The sequence below is a fragment of the Nansenia antarctica genome (genome assembly GCF_963989245.1).
Source record: "Nansenia antarctica genome assembly, chromosome: 3".
Classification (NCBI taxonomy): Eukaryota; Metazoa; Chordata; class Actinopteri; order Argentiniformes; family Microstomatidae; genus Nansenia; species Nansenia antarctica.
The window spans coordinates 80,203,762-80,218,141 of NC_137688.1; the positions used below are offsets into that span (position 1 = coordinate 80,203,762).

The 14,380-nt window shown below is 45.3% G+C and overlaps 1 protein-coding gene across 1 annotated transcript; it reads left to right on the forward strand.

The window, feature by feature from the left end:
* Nucleotides 1-2,751: 2,751 nt before the first annotated feature.
* LOC308153438 (chromatin modification-related protein MEAF6) lies at nt 2,752-9,933 on the forward strand. Its single transcript, XM_080526590.1, has 7 exons — nt 2,752-2,883; nt 3,433-3,548; nt 3,659-3,746; nt 4,223-4,268; nt 4,591-4,786; nt 9,192-9,225; nt 9,431-9,933. Exons 1-7 carry the CDS (start codon nt 2,794-2,796, stop codon nt 9,443-9,445), a joined length of 585 nt encoding a protein of 194 aa, XP_080382716.1. The 5' UTR covers nt 2,752-2,793; the 3' UTR covers nt 9,446-9,933.
* Nucleotides 9,934-14,380: the final 4,447 nt, after the last annotated feature.

Consider the following 14,380-nt stretch of genomic DNA (forward strand, 5'->3'; position numbering starts at 1 on the left):
TTCTCATAGAAGTCAATGTAATGCAATTTTTTGCATGGCAATATGTGATTGGCCAAATCACTGAAAATGGGTGGGCACAGGAGGCCTGGCCTCCGTGTAGTACCTTTTTCCGCCACACGCGTATGAGTGCTGTTCTGCAGGATAAATATTAGAAATGGATGAAGTATTGTTCTGAATTGTATATTGTGTGTCTGATTGACATAGTGTTTGAGTGCTTTTGATATGTCATTGATTGTATGTAGTATGTTGTGGTGAATGTTGTGAGCCTGAGCAGAAGGGACAATAGCTGCTGCAGGCGGACCAGAGATTCATGCCAATTGTTTTGTTTATTTGATGACCCATTGTGCAGGCAATAAAAGCTGCTTCATCCACCATCCTGAGAGTGTCCCAATCCCTTCAGTACCGCCAAACACAAATTAATAATTTTTAACAAAGACAGATAAGAAGAACAGGGAACATTCCATCGCGAGTGAAGCGAGCAAGCGGAAAAAAAATTGGCCTCCTCAATTCTGGAAGTCACCAGCCTCCACTGACTATGCATGCTGGACTCGATATTCTGAAGGTTTTGTCTAGATATACATTTACATTTTTGGCATTTAGCAGACGCCTTATTCCAAAGCGACTTACAATCAATACATTTGAATACTAAGCATGTGAATCATCAGTCCACCATTCGTGGCAGGAAGAGTAATCTAGCTCGGGCCCGGGGCCACTGATAGAAGGAGAAACCTTCTTCTACCACCTTTTTCTAAAACCTTTTTTTTTGTTTGTTTTTTATACTGGAGGAACAGAGAAGCAGTACAAAGGGGGCGATAGAAGTTCCCCACAGCTTTTTCCCCACAGCCATCTGGCTCCTAAATGCCGCTGCCCCCCCCCCCCCCCCCCCCCGACCTGAACCCTATCTATCTACCCTCCCTCCACCCCCACCCAGAGAGCTTTGGTCTGTCTGGATATGAACACTTGAACACTGATCTCTGCACTTTATATTTATATTAATTATGACTCTTGCACTATGATGTTGGTTTGCACTGTCTTGTCCTGTCTTGCACCTGTCCTGCTGTAAACCGTGCTCCACTGTCCCAAACCAAATTCCTAACATGTTTACATGTCATGGCAATAAAGTCTTCTGATTCTGATTCTGATTCTGATTGAAATACTGGTGAATTTATTTCGAGTTATTGTGCTGTTGGCTTTGAGTGTTCTGCATAAATCCGGTTGAGATGCAGGTGAATGTTGGCTATGTCTTAGGTATGCTGTTGGCATTGTGTTTATGTGCGCGTTAAAATGTTGTGTGTGTGCGCTGGGGAGGAGGGGGGGGGGGCTTTCTACACGTCCAGGCCCAGGGGCCCATGTGGTCATTCATCTGTCTATGCCAAGAGTCAATATTTGGCCCCCATCTATTCAATCTCTACATGCTTCCATTGGGACATCATAAAAAATAACAAAATTGCCTACCACAACTATGCGGATGACACTCATATCTTACATAGCCCTCTCACCGAACGACTATAGTCCCATTGACAATCTCTGCATTGAACAAATAAACACCTGGATGACACAAAACTTCCTCCAACTAAACAAGGACAAAACAGAGATAATTGTATTCGGTGCACCTGACAAAAGATCGAAAGTCAGTGCAAAACTTGATTCTCTCTCTCTCTTCAAACTAAATAACAGGTCAGAAATCTTGAAATCTTGAAATCTTGAAATCAACAGTCACATAAATCAACAGTCACATAAACTCGATAACTAAATCAGCCTACTATCACCTGAAAAACATAACAAGAATGAGAGGTTTCATGTCCAAGCAAGACCATGAAAAACTCATCCATGCATTTGTTTCAAGTAGACTTGATTATTGTAATGGTAAATTGCAGCTCATCCAAAATGCCACTGCTAGGGTCCTAACAAAAATAAGCAAATAAGTTTGAACACATTACACCAATCCTGAGATCCCTACACTGGCTACCAGTCTATAAGAGAATTGAATTCAAAATCCTCCTAATTACATACAAATCACAAAATGGTCTTGGACCAAAATACATGTCAGTCTCCTCCTACCCTATATTCCCGCAAGGTCCCTAAGGTCAGCTGACACCGATCAGCTAATCTGCTGCAGAACAAAACAAGGTAAAGCAGCATTCAGTCACGCTGCTGCATGCTCCTGGAAGTTGGAACAAACTCCCTGAAGAAATCAAACAGGCCAAAACCCTACAAATATTTAAAACTAAGCTAAAAACCTTTATGTTCTGCAGCAGTTATGATTAAACACAAACACTTCTATCTATGCCTTTTATCCATTAACTATTATCTTTTTTTAAATTGTTTTATCTTTTTACTTCTTATACCTGAAGCACTTATGAGTAGCGGGGGGAATAGTTAAGGGCAGCAGTTTAATACAGTTGCAGTAATAACACTTATTTTTTTATTCATTGTCTTTTTATGTTGTTAAATGTTTAGATATTTATTTTCTATATGAAATGAAATCAAATGGTTCAAATTTTTTATTTATTTTATTATTTTCCTTCTTTTTCAGTATTTTATCATTCTTTAATGTAAAGCTCTTTGAATTGCCCCTGTTGTATGAAATGTGCTATACAAATAAACTTGCCTTGCCTTGCCTGTGGTCTAGTGCCGCCGTGTGGCCAGTGGCGGTACTGCCCTGTGGTCTAGCGTCGCCGTGTGGCCAGTGGCGGTACTGCCCGTGGTCTAGCGCCGCCGTGTGGCCAGTGGCGGTACTGCCCTGTGGTCTCTGTGTTCAGGACACACAGTTTGGTTCCCAGCAGATCCGTCATGGCGATGCATGCGAAGGCGACGCCGCCACAGATCCCCGACACACGCCGGGAACTCTCGGAGCTGGTCAAGAGAAAACAAGAACTTGCTGTACGTTTACTCAATATTATTTACAATTGGAGAATTGCAACATTATATCGGTTGCTACTTATTTTACTCCTGAATTCTGTTTCGTTTGGTAGTTAGCATGCTGGCTAACTAGGCTAGCAGGCCTCGCCTCTCATTCTACTACCGGCAAGCTAGCTAGCTGTTACTACGGTAACCAAAGCATGAATACAGCTCGCTAATGTATTCTTATAACTGACATCTGTTCAATTCAACGTCATGTGGTTATGTATGATGTTTACTAGCTAAATGCTTCTGTACTGGGGACATGGTTAGGGGTGTAATACCGGGTATAACCTTCCAGGGGGCAGTCACAACCTACTAGTTATGAATGAATGAATGAATGGTCTTTATTGTCATTGCTACAGTACAGGTACCAAACAACGAAATTTAGGAGGGGTGTTATGTATGTTGGCTATGTGTTATGTATGTTGGCAGCGTGTTGGCAGCGTGTATTTAGCCACTGTTTTATGGCTAAATGTGTGTGTGGCAATAAGCTTGTGTCACCTCCTGCCTTTTGCATTCTTTCCACAGGAGACGTTGGTGAACTTGGAGAGGCAGATCTATGCCTTCGAGGGCAGTTACCTGGAAGACACTCAGATGTACGGGAACATCATCAGAGGATGGGACCGATATCTCACCAATCAGAAGTAGGCTAACACGTTAGACGTTCCCTTCACGCATCAAATGCGTTAGCCTCATTTATTCGAACCCGTGTTTACAACGTGTCTTACTTTCATCGTGAATTGTTCTTGTGCAGAAATTCCAACAGCAAGACTGACCGACGAAACAGGAAGTTCAAGGAAGCGGAGCGTCTGTTCAGCAAGTCGTCTGTCACCTCTGTAGCGGTGAGTACCGCCCCCTGCCCTCTACCTCTGCCTGCCCCTTGCCCTCTGTCTGCCCTCTGCCCCCTACCCTCTGCCCCCTGCCTGCTACCCTCTACCCTCTACTCTCTGCCCCTACCCTCTGCCCTCTACTCTCTGCCCCCTGCCTGCTACCCTCTGCCCTCTACTCTCTGCCCCCTGCCCTCTGCCTGCCCTCTGCCCCCTATCCTCTGCCCCCTGCCCGCTACCCTCTGCCCCCTGCCCTCTACCCTCTACCCTCTACCCTCTACCCTCTACCCTCTACCCTCTACCCTCTGCCCTCTGCCCCCTGCCCTCTGCCCTCTACTCTCTGCCCTCTGCCCCCTGCCCTCTGCCCTCTACTCTCTACCCTCTGCCCCCTGCCCTCTGCCCTCTACCCTCTGTCAGGGCTGTTCCTGGGTCAGGTATGTGAGGTAGTGAGGTAGTGAGTGACTCAGCTGTCTTGTCCTCTTGGTCCCCAGGCCGTCTGTGCCCTGGGGGGGATACCAGACCACATGAACGAGAAGCGTGAGTAGCCTCTTCAGCACAGTTTTGTCACAGTTGGGGTGTGTGTGTGTGTGTGTGTGTGTGTGTGTGTGTGTGCGTGCGTGCGCGCGTGTGTGTCTGAGAATACATCTCTGGGAAACACTGAAGTGAAAAGTGAGGTATGTGTCTGTGTGTCTCTGTGTGTGTGTGTGTCTTTGTCTGTCTGTGTGTGTGTGTGTCTTTGTCTGTCTGTGTGTGTGTGTGTGTGTGTGTGTGTGTGTCTTTGTCTGTCTGTGTGTGTGTGTCTGTGTGTCTGTCTGTCTGTGTCTGTGTGTGTGCGTGTGTGTGTGTGCGGCCCCCCCAGGCGAGCCAGGCAGCGGGACAGAGAGCGACACGTCCCCGGACCTCCAGAACCAGGAGAACGAGCCCAGCCAGGAGGACACGGAGGACGCAGACGGCCCCCTGCAGGACCTGAAGCCCCAGAAGCCCCCCGCCTCCTCCTCCTCCGCCAGCCACCACGGCGGCAGCCACAAGAAGAGGAAGAACAAGAACAGACACAGGTACCACACACACACTACACACAGCCCTTTAACCCAGGAACACACACTACACACAGCCCTTTAACCCAGGAACACACACTACACGCAGCCCTTTAACCCAGGAACACACACAGGTACTAACACACAGCCCAGAACACACACAGGTCAGGGTTTCCGTTAGAAAAAATTGGCGCCGGTCATCGTGTCCGGGAAGATTTCAATTTACCGGACAAACGTGAGATATTCCGGTCATCATATTAAAATATAATATAGCTGTTTGTCGCGGTGATTACTGTTGTGTAGCCTAGCCTATATATGCCGTTTAATGTCTATTTCTCATCCGATACGATTAGATGCGAGCTATATAATATATAATAATATAACATGATTCGCATGCGCGCTATGCCATTATGTCCAGCGCTGAACGCGCGCCACACTGGGAAATGAACAGACTGCATCGATCAATGAACGGACTCCACATTACGTTAACTGAAGTCTGTTAAATTGTTTGGGATTAATGTGAGTTTTCTATTTTCTCTTTCCAGTTTTACCCTTTTTTTATCAATAAAACAACGTCATTTCTATAACCAGGTCTCGCTGGTTGGGAAGGCATTTAGTTTAACTGCCTGTCAAATCATACTTACTCGGACTCGGGAGTACAACTCCTCCTCCGCCTTCACTGTGAGTAAACTGACACTGAGAATGTCGTCACGTCACATTTTACCGTAATACCCTATATGTTGCTTGAAGTGCAACATCTCAGCTTTCAGGGACAGTTGGAATTTTTTCGATAGCACAAACCGTTTAGAAATTACGGTAATTACAATGTTGTGTGCGGATTTGTGCCGGCGGAGGTACATTTCGGCGCAGAAGGGTTTTAAGAGGGAATTATTTTCACCGGACATTATAACCGAAGAGTTTTAAATTTGTCGGACTTCAACAAATTTTACCGGACAAAGACCGGTAATTACCGGTTAACGGAAACCCTGACACAGGTACTAACACACAGCCCAGAACACACACAGGTACTAACACACAGCCCAGAACACACACAGGTACATAACACACAGCCCAGAACACACACAGATACTAATGGCGCTTTTCCACTACAGGGCCAACCCGGGTCGGCCCTGTTCTTTGGCGCTTTTCCATTGACCGGCCCGGGTCGGCACGGCACGGCACAGCACGGTAAAATAGTTCTTGTTCGGGATGGGTAGCGAAAGGTACCTTTTTAACAGGCTGCGTGTGACGTGTGACGCTGCACACTGTTGATTGGTCAATGGAAATCGTCATCCCATGTTCATAGATTTCTTCGCTAACCGCCATCTTTAAATACCACAACAGATTTTGTTCTCGGAAAATGTCACTTACTGTTTCTGTAATAACTTATTAATAAAGATTAGAAAAATTATGATAACCATCGTATTATCTTAGTTTAATGTAATTTCAATGCATTATAGAACTTTTATTTACAACAAGCATAACAAAAAAATCGCTATTATGGCGATGTCCTGTGCCTATGCTGTTCCTCAGTCCAGCGGCAGTCAAATGCCGGTAGATTCGCTTCTTGCTCCCTTTAACACATGTCGGCGTTTCCCTGGTTGCGAAACTATTAGAACTGAAAGCGGCAGGTAACAGGCACGTAACATCCATATGCTGTATATATAAATACATATATTTGACTACCAGCAAGACACCGGAGCACTCGTATCTATAACAAACGTCTGCTTGATTGTATGAGCCCCGCGTCAGTCAGCCTTTCCGTAGAAATACATCGCTCCGTTATATATCTAACGTTACATGTTTTAAGGCTGATCTGTGCATGATAGTGCTGCATTATGTTGATCTATTTATATCGATCTATTCTTGCCAATTCCTTATTACCAGTGGAAAGGGGGAAGGCTAAAACACTTTGAATGGAATAGATAGGACTTTCCGTTCAATGGAGGAAGCATGATACTCGCGAGTTCATCTCGCTTTTCCCCCCGTTGATGTATTAAACAATCTAAGCAATCTAATCAGAGCAGTTGTTATTATGTCATATTATTGATGGATGTGCCATTTTTGATGGTGAGCGGATGACTGGATGTGAGCATGTATTTGACTAATGCCGATAGATTCGCGTCTTGCTCCGAAACCGGAGCTGTCGGCGCAGACAGGATTGTACAGCGTTCCTTCAAACTATCGTAATTCATGAACTATAGTAATTCATGAACTATATGCCCAATCTAAAAAATTCAAACAGTTTCTGAAAGCAGAGAAGTTGCACTTTTTGAACAGTTGAACTTTTTTAGGCTTATTACGGTAGTTCACCAACAAAAAAAAGCACAGTGCTCAACGTGTCAGGAGAAATAAAAATAGAATCGGGGCTTTAACACATGTCGGCATTTCCCTGGTTGCGAGATCTAAACTAGTCTACTAGAACTGAAAGCGGCAAGTAACAGGCACTTAACGTTACATGTTGTAAGGCTGATCTGTGCACGATAGTGCTGCATTTTGACATAATTCTTATCGCATTTCCCCCCGCTGATCTGTATAGCGGGGGGAATCTTATGACACGTAACTCCTCCTACAGTCCCGGGTCGTTCCTGTATAGTGGAAAACGTCTCGTACCCAGAACTGTTCAAAAGTGTGCCGAGCCGTGCTGAGCCGTGCCGTGCTGGTCAATGGAAAAGCGCCATAACACACAGCCCAGAACACACACAGATACTAGCACACAGACCCTTCACCAGGAACACACACAGGTTCATAACACACCACACACAGCCCCTTCACCCAGAAGGCTAGACCAGTGATCCTCCGTCCTGGCCCTGGAGAGAGACACACTGGGGGGGGGGGGGGGGGGTTTCACAGACCAGGCTTAAGTCTAGTCCTGGACTAAACCCCACGTTTGAGGTCAAAGTCTCCATTGGAGATCCTTTTTTAGTCTAGGATTAGGCCTTAAGCCTTGTCAGTGAAACCGACCCCCTGATTCAACTGATGAAGTTGAAATAACTGCCAGTTATTTCAGTCAGCTGTGATACTGTAGCACAGTGTCCCAGCCTAGGGTCAGGGTCAGAGGTAGGGTCAGGATCAGGTTCAGGGTCAGGATCACTGTGGTTCTCCAGTAATAGTTCTGGAGTCTGACTTGTGCGGCTGGACTGAACCGAACCAAGCGTAGGTAAGGGCCTCTCTTTAGTCTGTTCCTCCAGAACACGGCCAGGGATGATGAACGCCTCCATCTGAAGCTTCTCTGGCCGTGGCTGCCTTGGCTTCTTAAGGCTTGTGTTTTTCTTGGTCAGCCTCGGTCGTGTATTTTTATAAAGTAGTTGGGGGGGGTAATGTGATTGGCTGCAGCCTATAAACATCTGGTTCATAGCAAGTGGCAAGTCTGGTCTTGTTTTCATTAGAGGTGAAATCTGAGGAGTGGAAGGGAGCCATGCCAACCTTTCAGACTTGTGTTCTCAACGTCAAACCGTCACACTCGTTCCAAGCCACACAGCTGTCTGATCCACCGCAACATAGCAGGCTCACATCTCACCAGATCACGTCAATAAGGAGAAAGGCCGAATATAAACTGATGTTTGAATATTTTGACAGGTAAAGACTGTAGTGATGTTAGGGGACTAAAGCCTTGTAAGAGTCAGGCTGGTGTACTAACTAACTACTGCCGCTCTCTTCCTCCCCCCCTAACGCTGCCCCCCCCCCCCCCCCCCCCAGTCCGTCTGCCATGTTTGATTATGACTTTGAGTAAGTCTAAAATTTTACTTCCTGCTACCTGTGGTGATAACATCCTGCCTTCTGTGACCTCACTCACCCCCATCCTGACTCCTCCCCCTCCCCCATCCTGACTCCCCCCACACACACACACACACACTCTCTCTCCCTCCCTCCCTCCCTGTCTCCTTCTGTTGCTCTTGCCTCTTGCTCTTTTAGCTCTTGTAGCTTTGTCACGTTAAGCTTGAGTAGATGTCCAGTCATACTGCATGTCAATCCTTTCACAAGTCATGAGCTGTATGGAATGTCTTTTTCTTATTAGCTTTTCATTTTGTCGACTCAATACTTAGATATTGAGTGTTTTTGTTATTAGCTTTTCATTTCGTAGGCTCAACACTAGATACAGTATTGAGTGTTTGTAACAGGGGCATCAACACTATTTTAGAGCTCAGTTTATTTCTTGACCCTGGTTTCATTCCAAAGGTCAAGTTCCTCTATTCCAGTAATGAAACAAGCTGCCCTTCCTGCCAAAATGAGATGGGGAGGTCACAGGTTGAGTACAAAACAGAACTCTTTCACCACACAGGTGTTCATATGGTGCACTTAGTTTGTTGTGGGTTGGTTCTCTTAGCTGGAGTAACTGTAGTGGTGTTTTATGTCACCATGGTTACTGTTGTTTGGAGTAAATCCTGAAAAACATAAAACCTGTTTGTCTTTCTTCTTTCCTCAGATTCGACATGAAAGTGAACAAGAAACCCAGAGCTGTAAGTCCTTCAACTACTTGTATGTTTTTCTTTTACAAAGTAACATTTCCAATCGTGAACATTTCTGGTTGAAGGAGAATCTACAGAAAGACAGAATGTTCAGAGTAGATTGTCTATATTTAGTGATGGGAATTTTTAGAACAATTTGTTTATTTGACAAATGTCAATGAAGCTGTTTAATGCTCCTCTCTGTCTCTCTCTACAGGACTATTCCACCTAATGAAGAGGGATTCTCCCCAGTGTCGATGCTCCCTGGCCAAGCAGAGGACATCTTCCCAGTGTCGATACTCCCTGGCCAAGCAGAGGACATCTGTATTGAAGAGTTGGTTCTTCTGGACCATGTGGACTTTGTATGCCTTCGTAAACTGTCTTTATTTCCGCTTGCGTTGTGTATATTGCATGAAACATTTGCCCCCCTTCTCCCGCTATTGGAAATCTTTGTGTTGAAGCTCTTTCTGCAGACGAGTTAAATGTTTGTGTGCATTCACACCCAAGGTGTGGTTACCGACATGTAATACACCTTATTGTATAGTGTTTAAATTCAATATTTATTATGTAACTCACATTTTTCTCCTAATGTGACACACACACAAAAAAGATCTGTCTTGGGAAATGTTACTTTTTTAGTAGTGTTGTCTAGTTTTGTAGCTCTAGAATATCCCAGCTTCTTTTTTTATCTTTAGTTTTTTTATTTCAAGATTTGTTTTGCATAAAATTGTAATAAAACATACAAAGAAGAGGATGTGGTTTTAATGAATTCCAAAAGTCACGCTAAGCACACAGCTTACTGACCTGTCCTACTGACCAGCCGTCAGAGGAGAAGATCTAGGCTCCTCCATGCTTTCTGAGAAGGATGCGCGTGGAGGACCTGAGGGTGGGTCATGTTCCTAACAGTTGGTAAAAGGCGTCCTGTTCTCTAGTACTACATGTAGGGAAATCAGCACCAAAGCTCCAGTCTTATTCTGGCAGATGGAGGTATTTCCCTCTTTATCTGTCAGTAATTACTGTCTGGTTTCTCTGGCTTCTTGGCTCCGTCCCTTACCAATTACAGGCCAGTGAGCTCATGTGAGGCATAGGATATGACAACTACTTGGATGGTTGTTGAGATCATGGAAATTAGTTTGCATCACACAGTATTAAGGCTCCCAAGAACGAATAAAATAAACTGTTTATACGCAAAGATATCAAACCATAGCGGCATTCCTGCAGGACAGTTCTCATAGCCATGAGACTTGTTTTGAGAGTGGAAAATAGTTACCGGTTTGAAGTGAACCAAATGACAGGCTTACAGTAGGCCTATGCTATTTCCAGAATGTTCGCTGTATTTGATCAGTAAATTACCAGACATGGCAGATTTTCGTCCGATAGTTTTCATTGGCTGGACGTAAACTCTGTAGTATTAAAGGTTAGATAGCATTATTTATGTGCACACCATGCATGCAATATCAGAATCGCTCACTGGGATGCGCTATTTTACAATACATGATTTACGGTGCTGCCTTATAACCACAGACTTTCCTTATAATTAACGAAGAATCCGAAGCCTGTTCCAGATTTGACTGTCGAGTCACAGGGACCAGGAGGGCTTGGCTTGATAGATTGATCGTATCCCTCATATCCCTCATACAATCAATCACTGGCGGACTCAGGGAGGGGGCAGGGGGGGCGACCGCCCCTCCTGGAGCCCCCACGTTGAAAAACTTCTCTCTTAAGTGCCCTTTTGAGTGGCAAAAAATGCCCTTTTGAGTGGCAAAAATGAGAGGACGTGCCCTATTGGCTGCCCTTCCAATGGTCTAAATTTGACCATGTGCCCCCACCGTTGAAAAACGTCGCACTAAAGTGTCCTTTTGAGTGGCAAAATTAGAGGACGTGCCCTATTGGTGCCCCTCCAATGGTCTAAATTTGACCATGTGCACTGATGGGGTCCCATGTTGTGTAGTAGGTGCCCTTTTTTTCTTTTCGCCCCTGCCCCTCAAACAGCCTGAGTCCGCCACTGCAATCAATCTATCAAGCGGAGCCCTCCTGCTCCTCAGCGCCAGACCAGTTGCCAGGGACACTCATGATGGATCGGCCCTTCTCTCCTCCACCAAACTGCCATGCCAACGATGTGATGTCATCATGGCCCATCCTACACCTTGGGCCTTCACGGCTAAGTGCTTCTGCTCACACAGGGCTATGTAAATAAAGTTATTCAAATGATAAAGCATTACTAAGTGTTTGTAAACAAAAAACGAGGATCATTTTATGGCTGTCTTGTTATAATAAAAAAATATGATTCTCTGTCGTCTACGAGTGTCGTCCGAACAACTAAAGCATTTAATTGCGCCGTAACTTTCCTATTAGTCATGACCTTAAGATCGGTCATGTCCCCCGGAGACAGTTGGCAGGAGAGGCCTGCTGACAGGCCTGATGGAGCCTAACCCTAACCCTGGCTGGGAGAAGACAGGAGAGGATCCGCTGACAGGCCTGATGGAGCGCCTGTCTGGGAGAAGTCAATCCCTGGGACGCATTCCTCGGTTTCATGCTGTTTCACCGCCACCACGTTTTAGAGTCACATTTCATTTGGAATGTACTCTATAGAATCACTATGTTTTAGTTTTTCTCCATGTTGCTATGGTCCTTTGGCCATTTACCATTCCCCTTGCATTGTTTGTCGTTATTGTTATATACTAATCATAACTTTTTATTTGTATAGCGCTTTTCCTGCAAACATTGCAGCTCAAAGTACTCCAATTACATTATATAATCGACATTTAATTATTTAGTCATTTAAATCTTTATTAAAAAGATGGGTTTTTAGTCTTGACTTGAACATATGTGCTGAGGTTGCATCCCTAATGTAAACTGGCAGTGCATTCCACAATCTAGGTGCATAAAATGAGAAAGCAGCCTCACCAAATCTCTTCTTTTGTACATGTGGTACACAGAGAAAACCAGCGTCAGAAGACCTGAGAGCTCTATTGGGCTGATATGCTAGCAAAAGGTGAGGAGAAAATATGAGGATAATGAGTTAGGATTTTCTCTAATAAATAAGGGTAACTTTTCATCAGTGAAGGCACAAAGCAGAGGACTGGCTCATTGTAATGCATGGGGTGGAATCAGGAATGGTATCAAACACTAATTCCTCATTCTATTCCTTGAATGGAGCCCATCCTCCTTACTCAGATGTCTACCTTCTGCAGCCTCCCCTGACCTGCTGTCTGTAGTAATGCTGTTAATTCTCTAGTCATATTGAATTACTCAAAATGGATGATTGTATATTTTGTGTTACACTCCAAGTTCAAATGACATAGTTTTCCCTCTCTCTGCCCAAACCACAAAGTGCACAAGTTACCCCAAGCACAAACCTTCTCCCCCTCCCCCCTCCCTGTCTCCTCCCATGTCTACTGCTCCAGAAGCAGACATGAGGAGGTTGTGGTTGGAGGAACCAGGTTTACATTTCAGTCCATGAGTCAGTCATGTGTCATCATGGGTGAAAATGTTACTCTGAAACCAGTAATGTGATCTGGCTGTTGTTGTTTTATGCACACTAGAAAACATTCTTATCTGAACAATGGACTGTGACTGTCATGCAGGAGAACCCGTACAGCTGTTCTGTGTACTGGTTAAAAGGTCAGTTCATGGGGCGCTTAGGTGGCGTAGCGGGTTAAGCGCTGACCATGTAACCGTAGGGTCACAGGTTCGATTCCGGCCGGGGACATATCCTGCATGTCATCCCTCCTCTATCTCTCACCCATCCTTCCTGTCTAAATCTACACTGTATCTGTCAATAAAGATGAAAAATATGAGTGGGACTGCCCCACTCAAAAAAAAAAAAAAAAAAAAAAAGGATAGTTCACGGATAGTTCCGGTTATGGCAGCGAGGTGAATGGTCGTGCAAACTTGGTCCTCCGATGTGCTTTGACTATCTTTATGAGTAAAGCCCTCCATAACCATTCTACTGAAACATAAATTAGGGGGGACTCTGAGGACGGCAGACTCAGTAACGGGTAATTTGTATTGTGCTGACCAGCTAGACTGCTGGAGCCTACGTAATATAGGCCTAGTTCATTGGTAATTTGTATTGCGCTGATCCTTAATGATGCTATAAGCAGCTAAACTGCTGGAGCCTATATAATATAGTTCATTGATGTTTCTCATTGTGTGTTATGTCGAGGGTTCAATTTCCTGTTTGTTTATATACTGTCTCAAAATGGAGACTACTCTTTTTGAGACTTCATTAGCCTAGTTATTTGCACCGGAGGGGCAATGTTTTAGTTCACAAGGCTATAACTTGGTAAGTTCAGTTTGTAAGGAGACCTTAGTAGGGATAGAGGTCATTGTATTAGGGGGTAAGAACTGGTTTGCTTTTAAAATGTTTCTTTTTTTTGTTTACTTTTTTCCTTTTGTACATTTCATTTTTCTTTTTACTTGCAACATGTTGGAGATAGGGACACAGGGATGTAGGTTTGGGCTGCTCCATTTTCATGACCCTATTACTTAAAAAGGACTTCCTGTCTGACCGCCCCCAGAGGGTGCGGGTGGGCTCCCACACCTCCACAGCCCTCAGACTCAGCACTGGGTCCCCCCAGGACTGCATGCTAAGCCCCATCCTCTACAAACCTCTACACCTACGACTTCACCCCCGTCCACCCCAGCAACTCCATCATAAAGTTTGCAGACGACACCACCGTGGTGGGCTGCATCTCGGGGGGGGGACGAGGCGGCGTACAGGGATGAGGTGGAGCAGCTGGGCAAGCTGTGCAAGGTTAACAACCTGCTGCTGAACCAGTCAAAGACCCAGGAAATCATCGTGGACTTCAGGAGGAAAAAATCAGAGGTCCAGCCCCTGCACGTCGATGTAGGGAGCGTGGAGAGAGTCTCAACTCTCCGATTCCTGGGGGTGCACATACAGGATGACCTGTCCTGGAGGACCAACACAGCAGCCATCATCAAGAAGGCACAACAGCGGCTCTACTTCCTGAGAGTCCTCAGGAAATACCACCTCAGACAGGAGCTGCTTGTGACCTTCTACCGCTGCACAGTGGAGAGCATCCTCACCTACTGCATCTGCGTGTGGTTCTCCAGCTGCACAGCCGCAGAGAGGAAAGCGCTACAGAGAGTCGTGAGATCGGCCCAGAAGATCATCGGCGCCCCCCTCCCCTCTCTGGAAGAG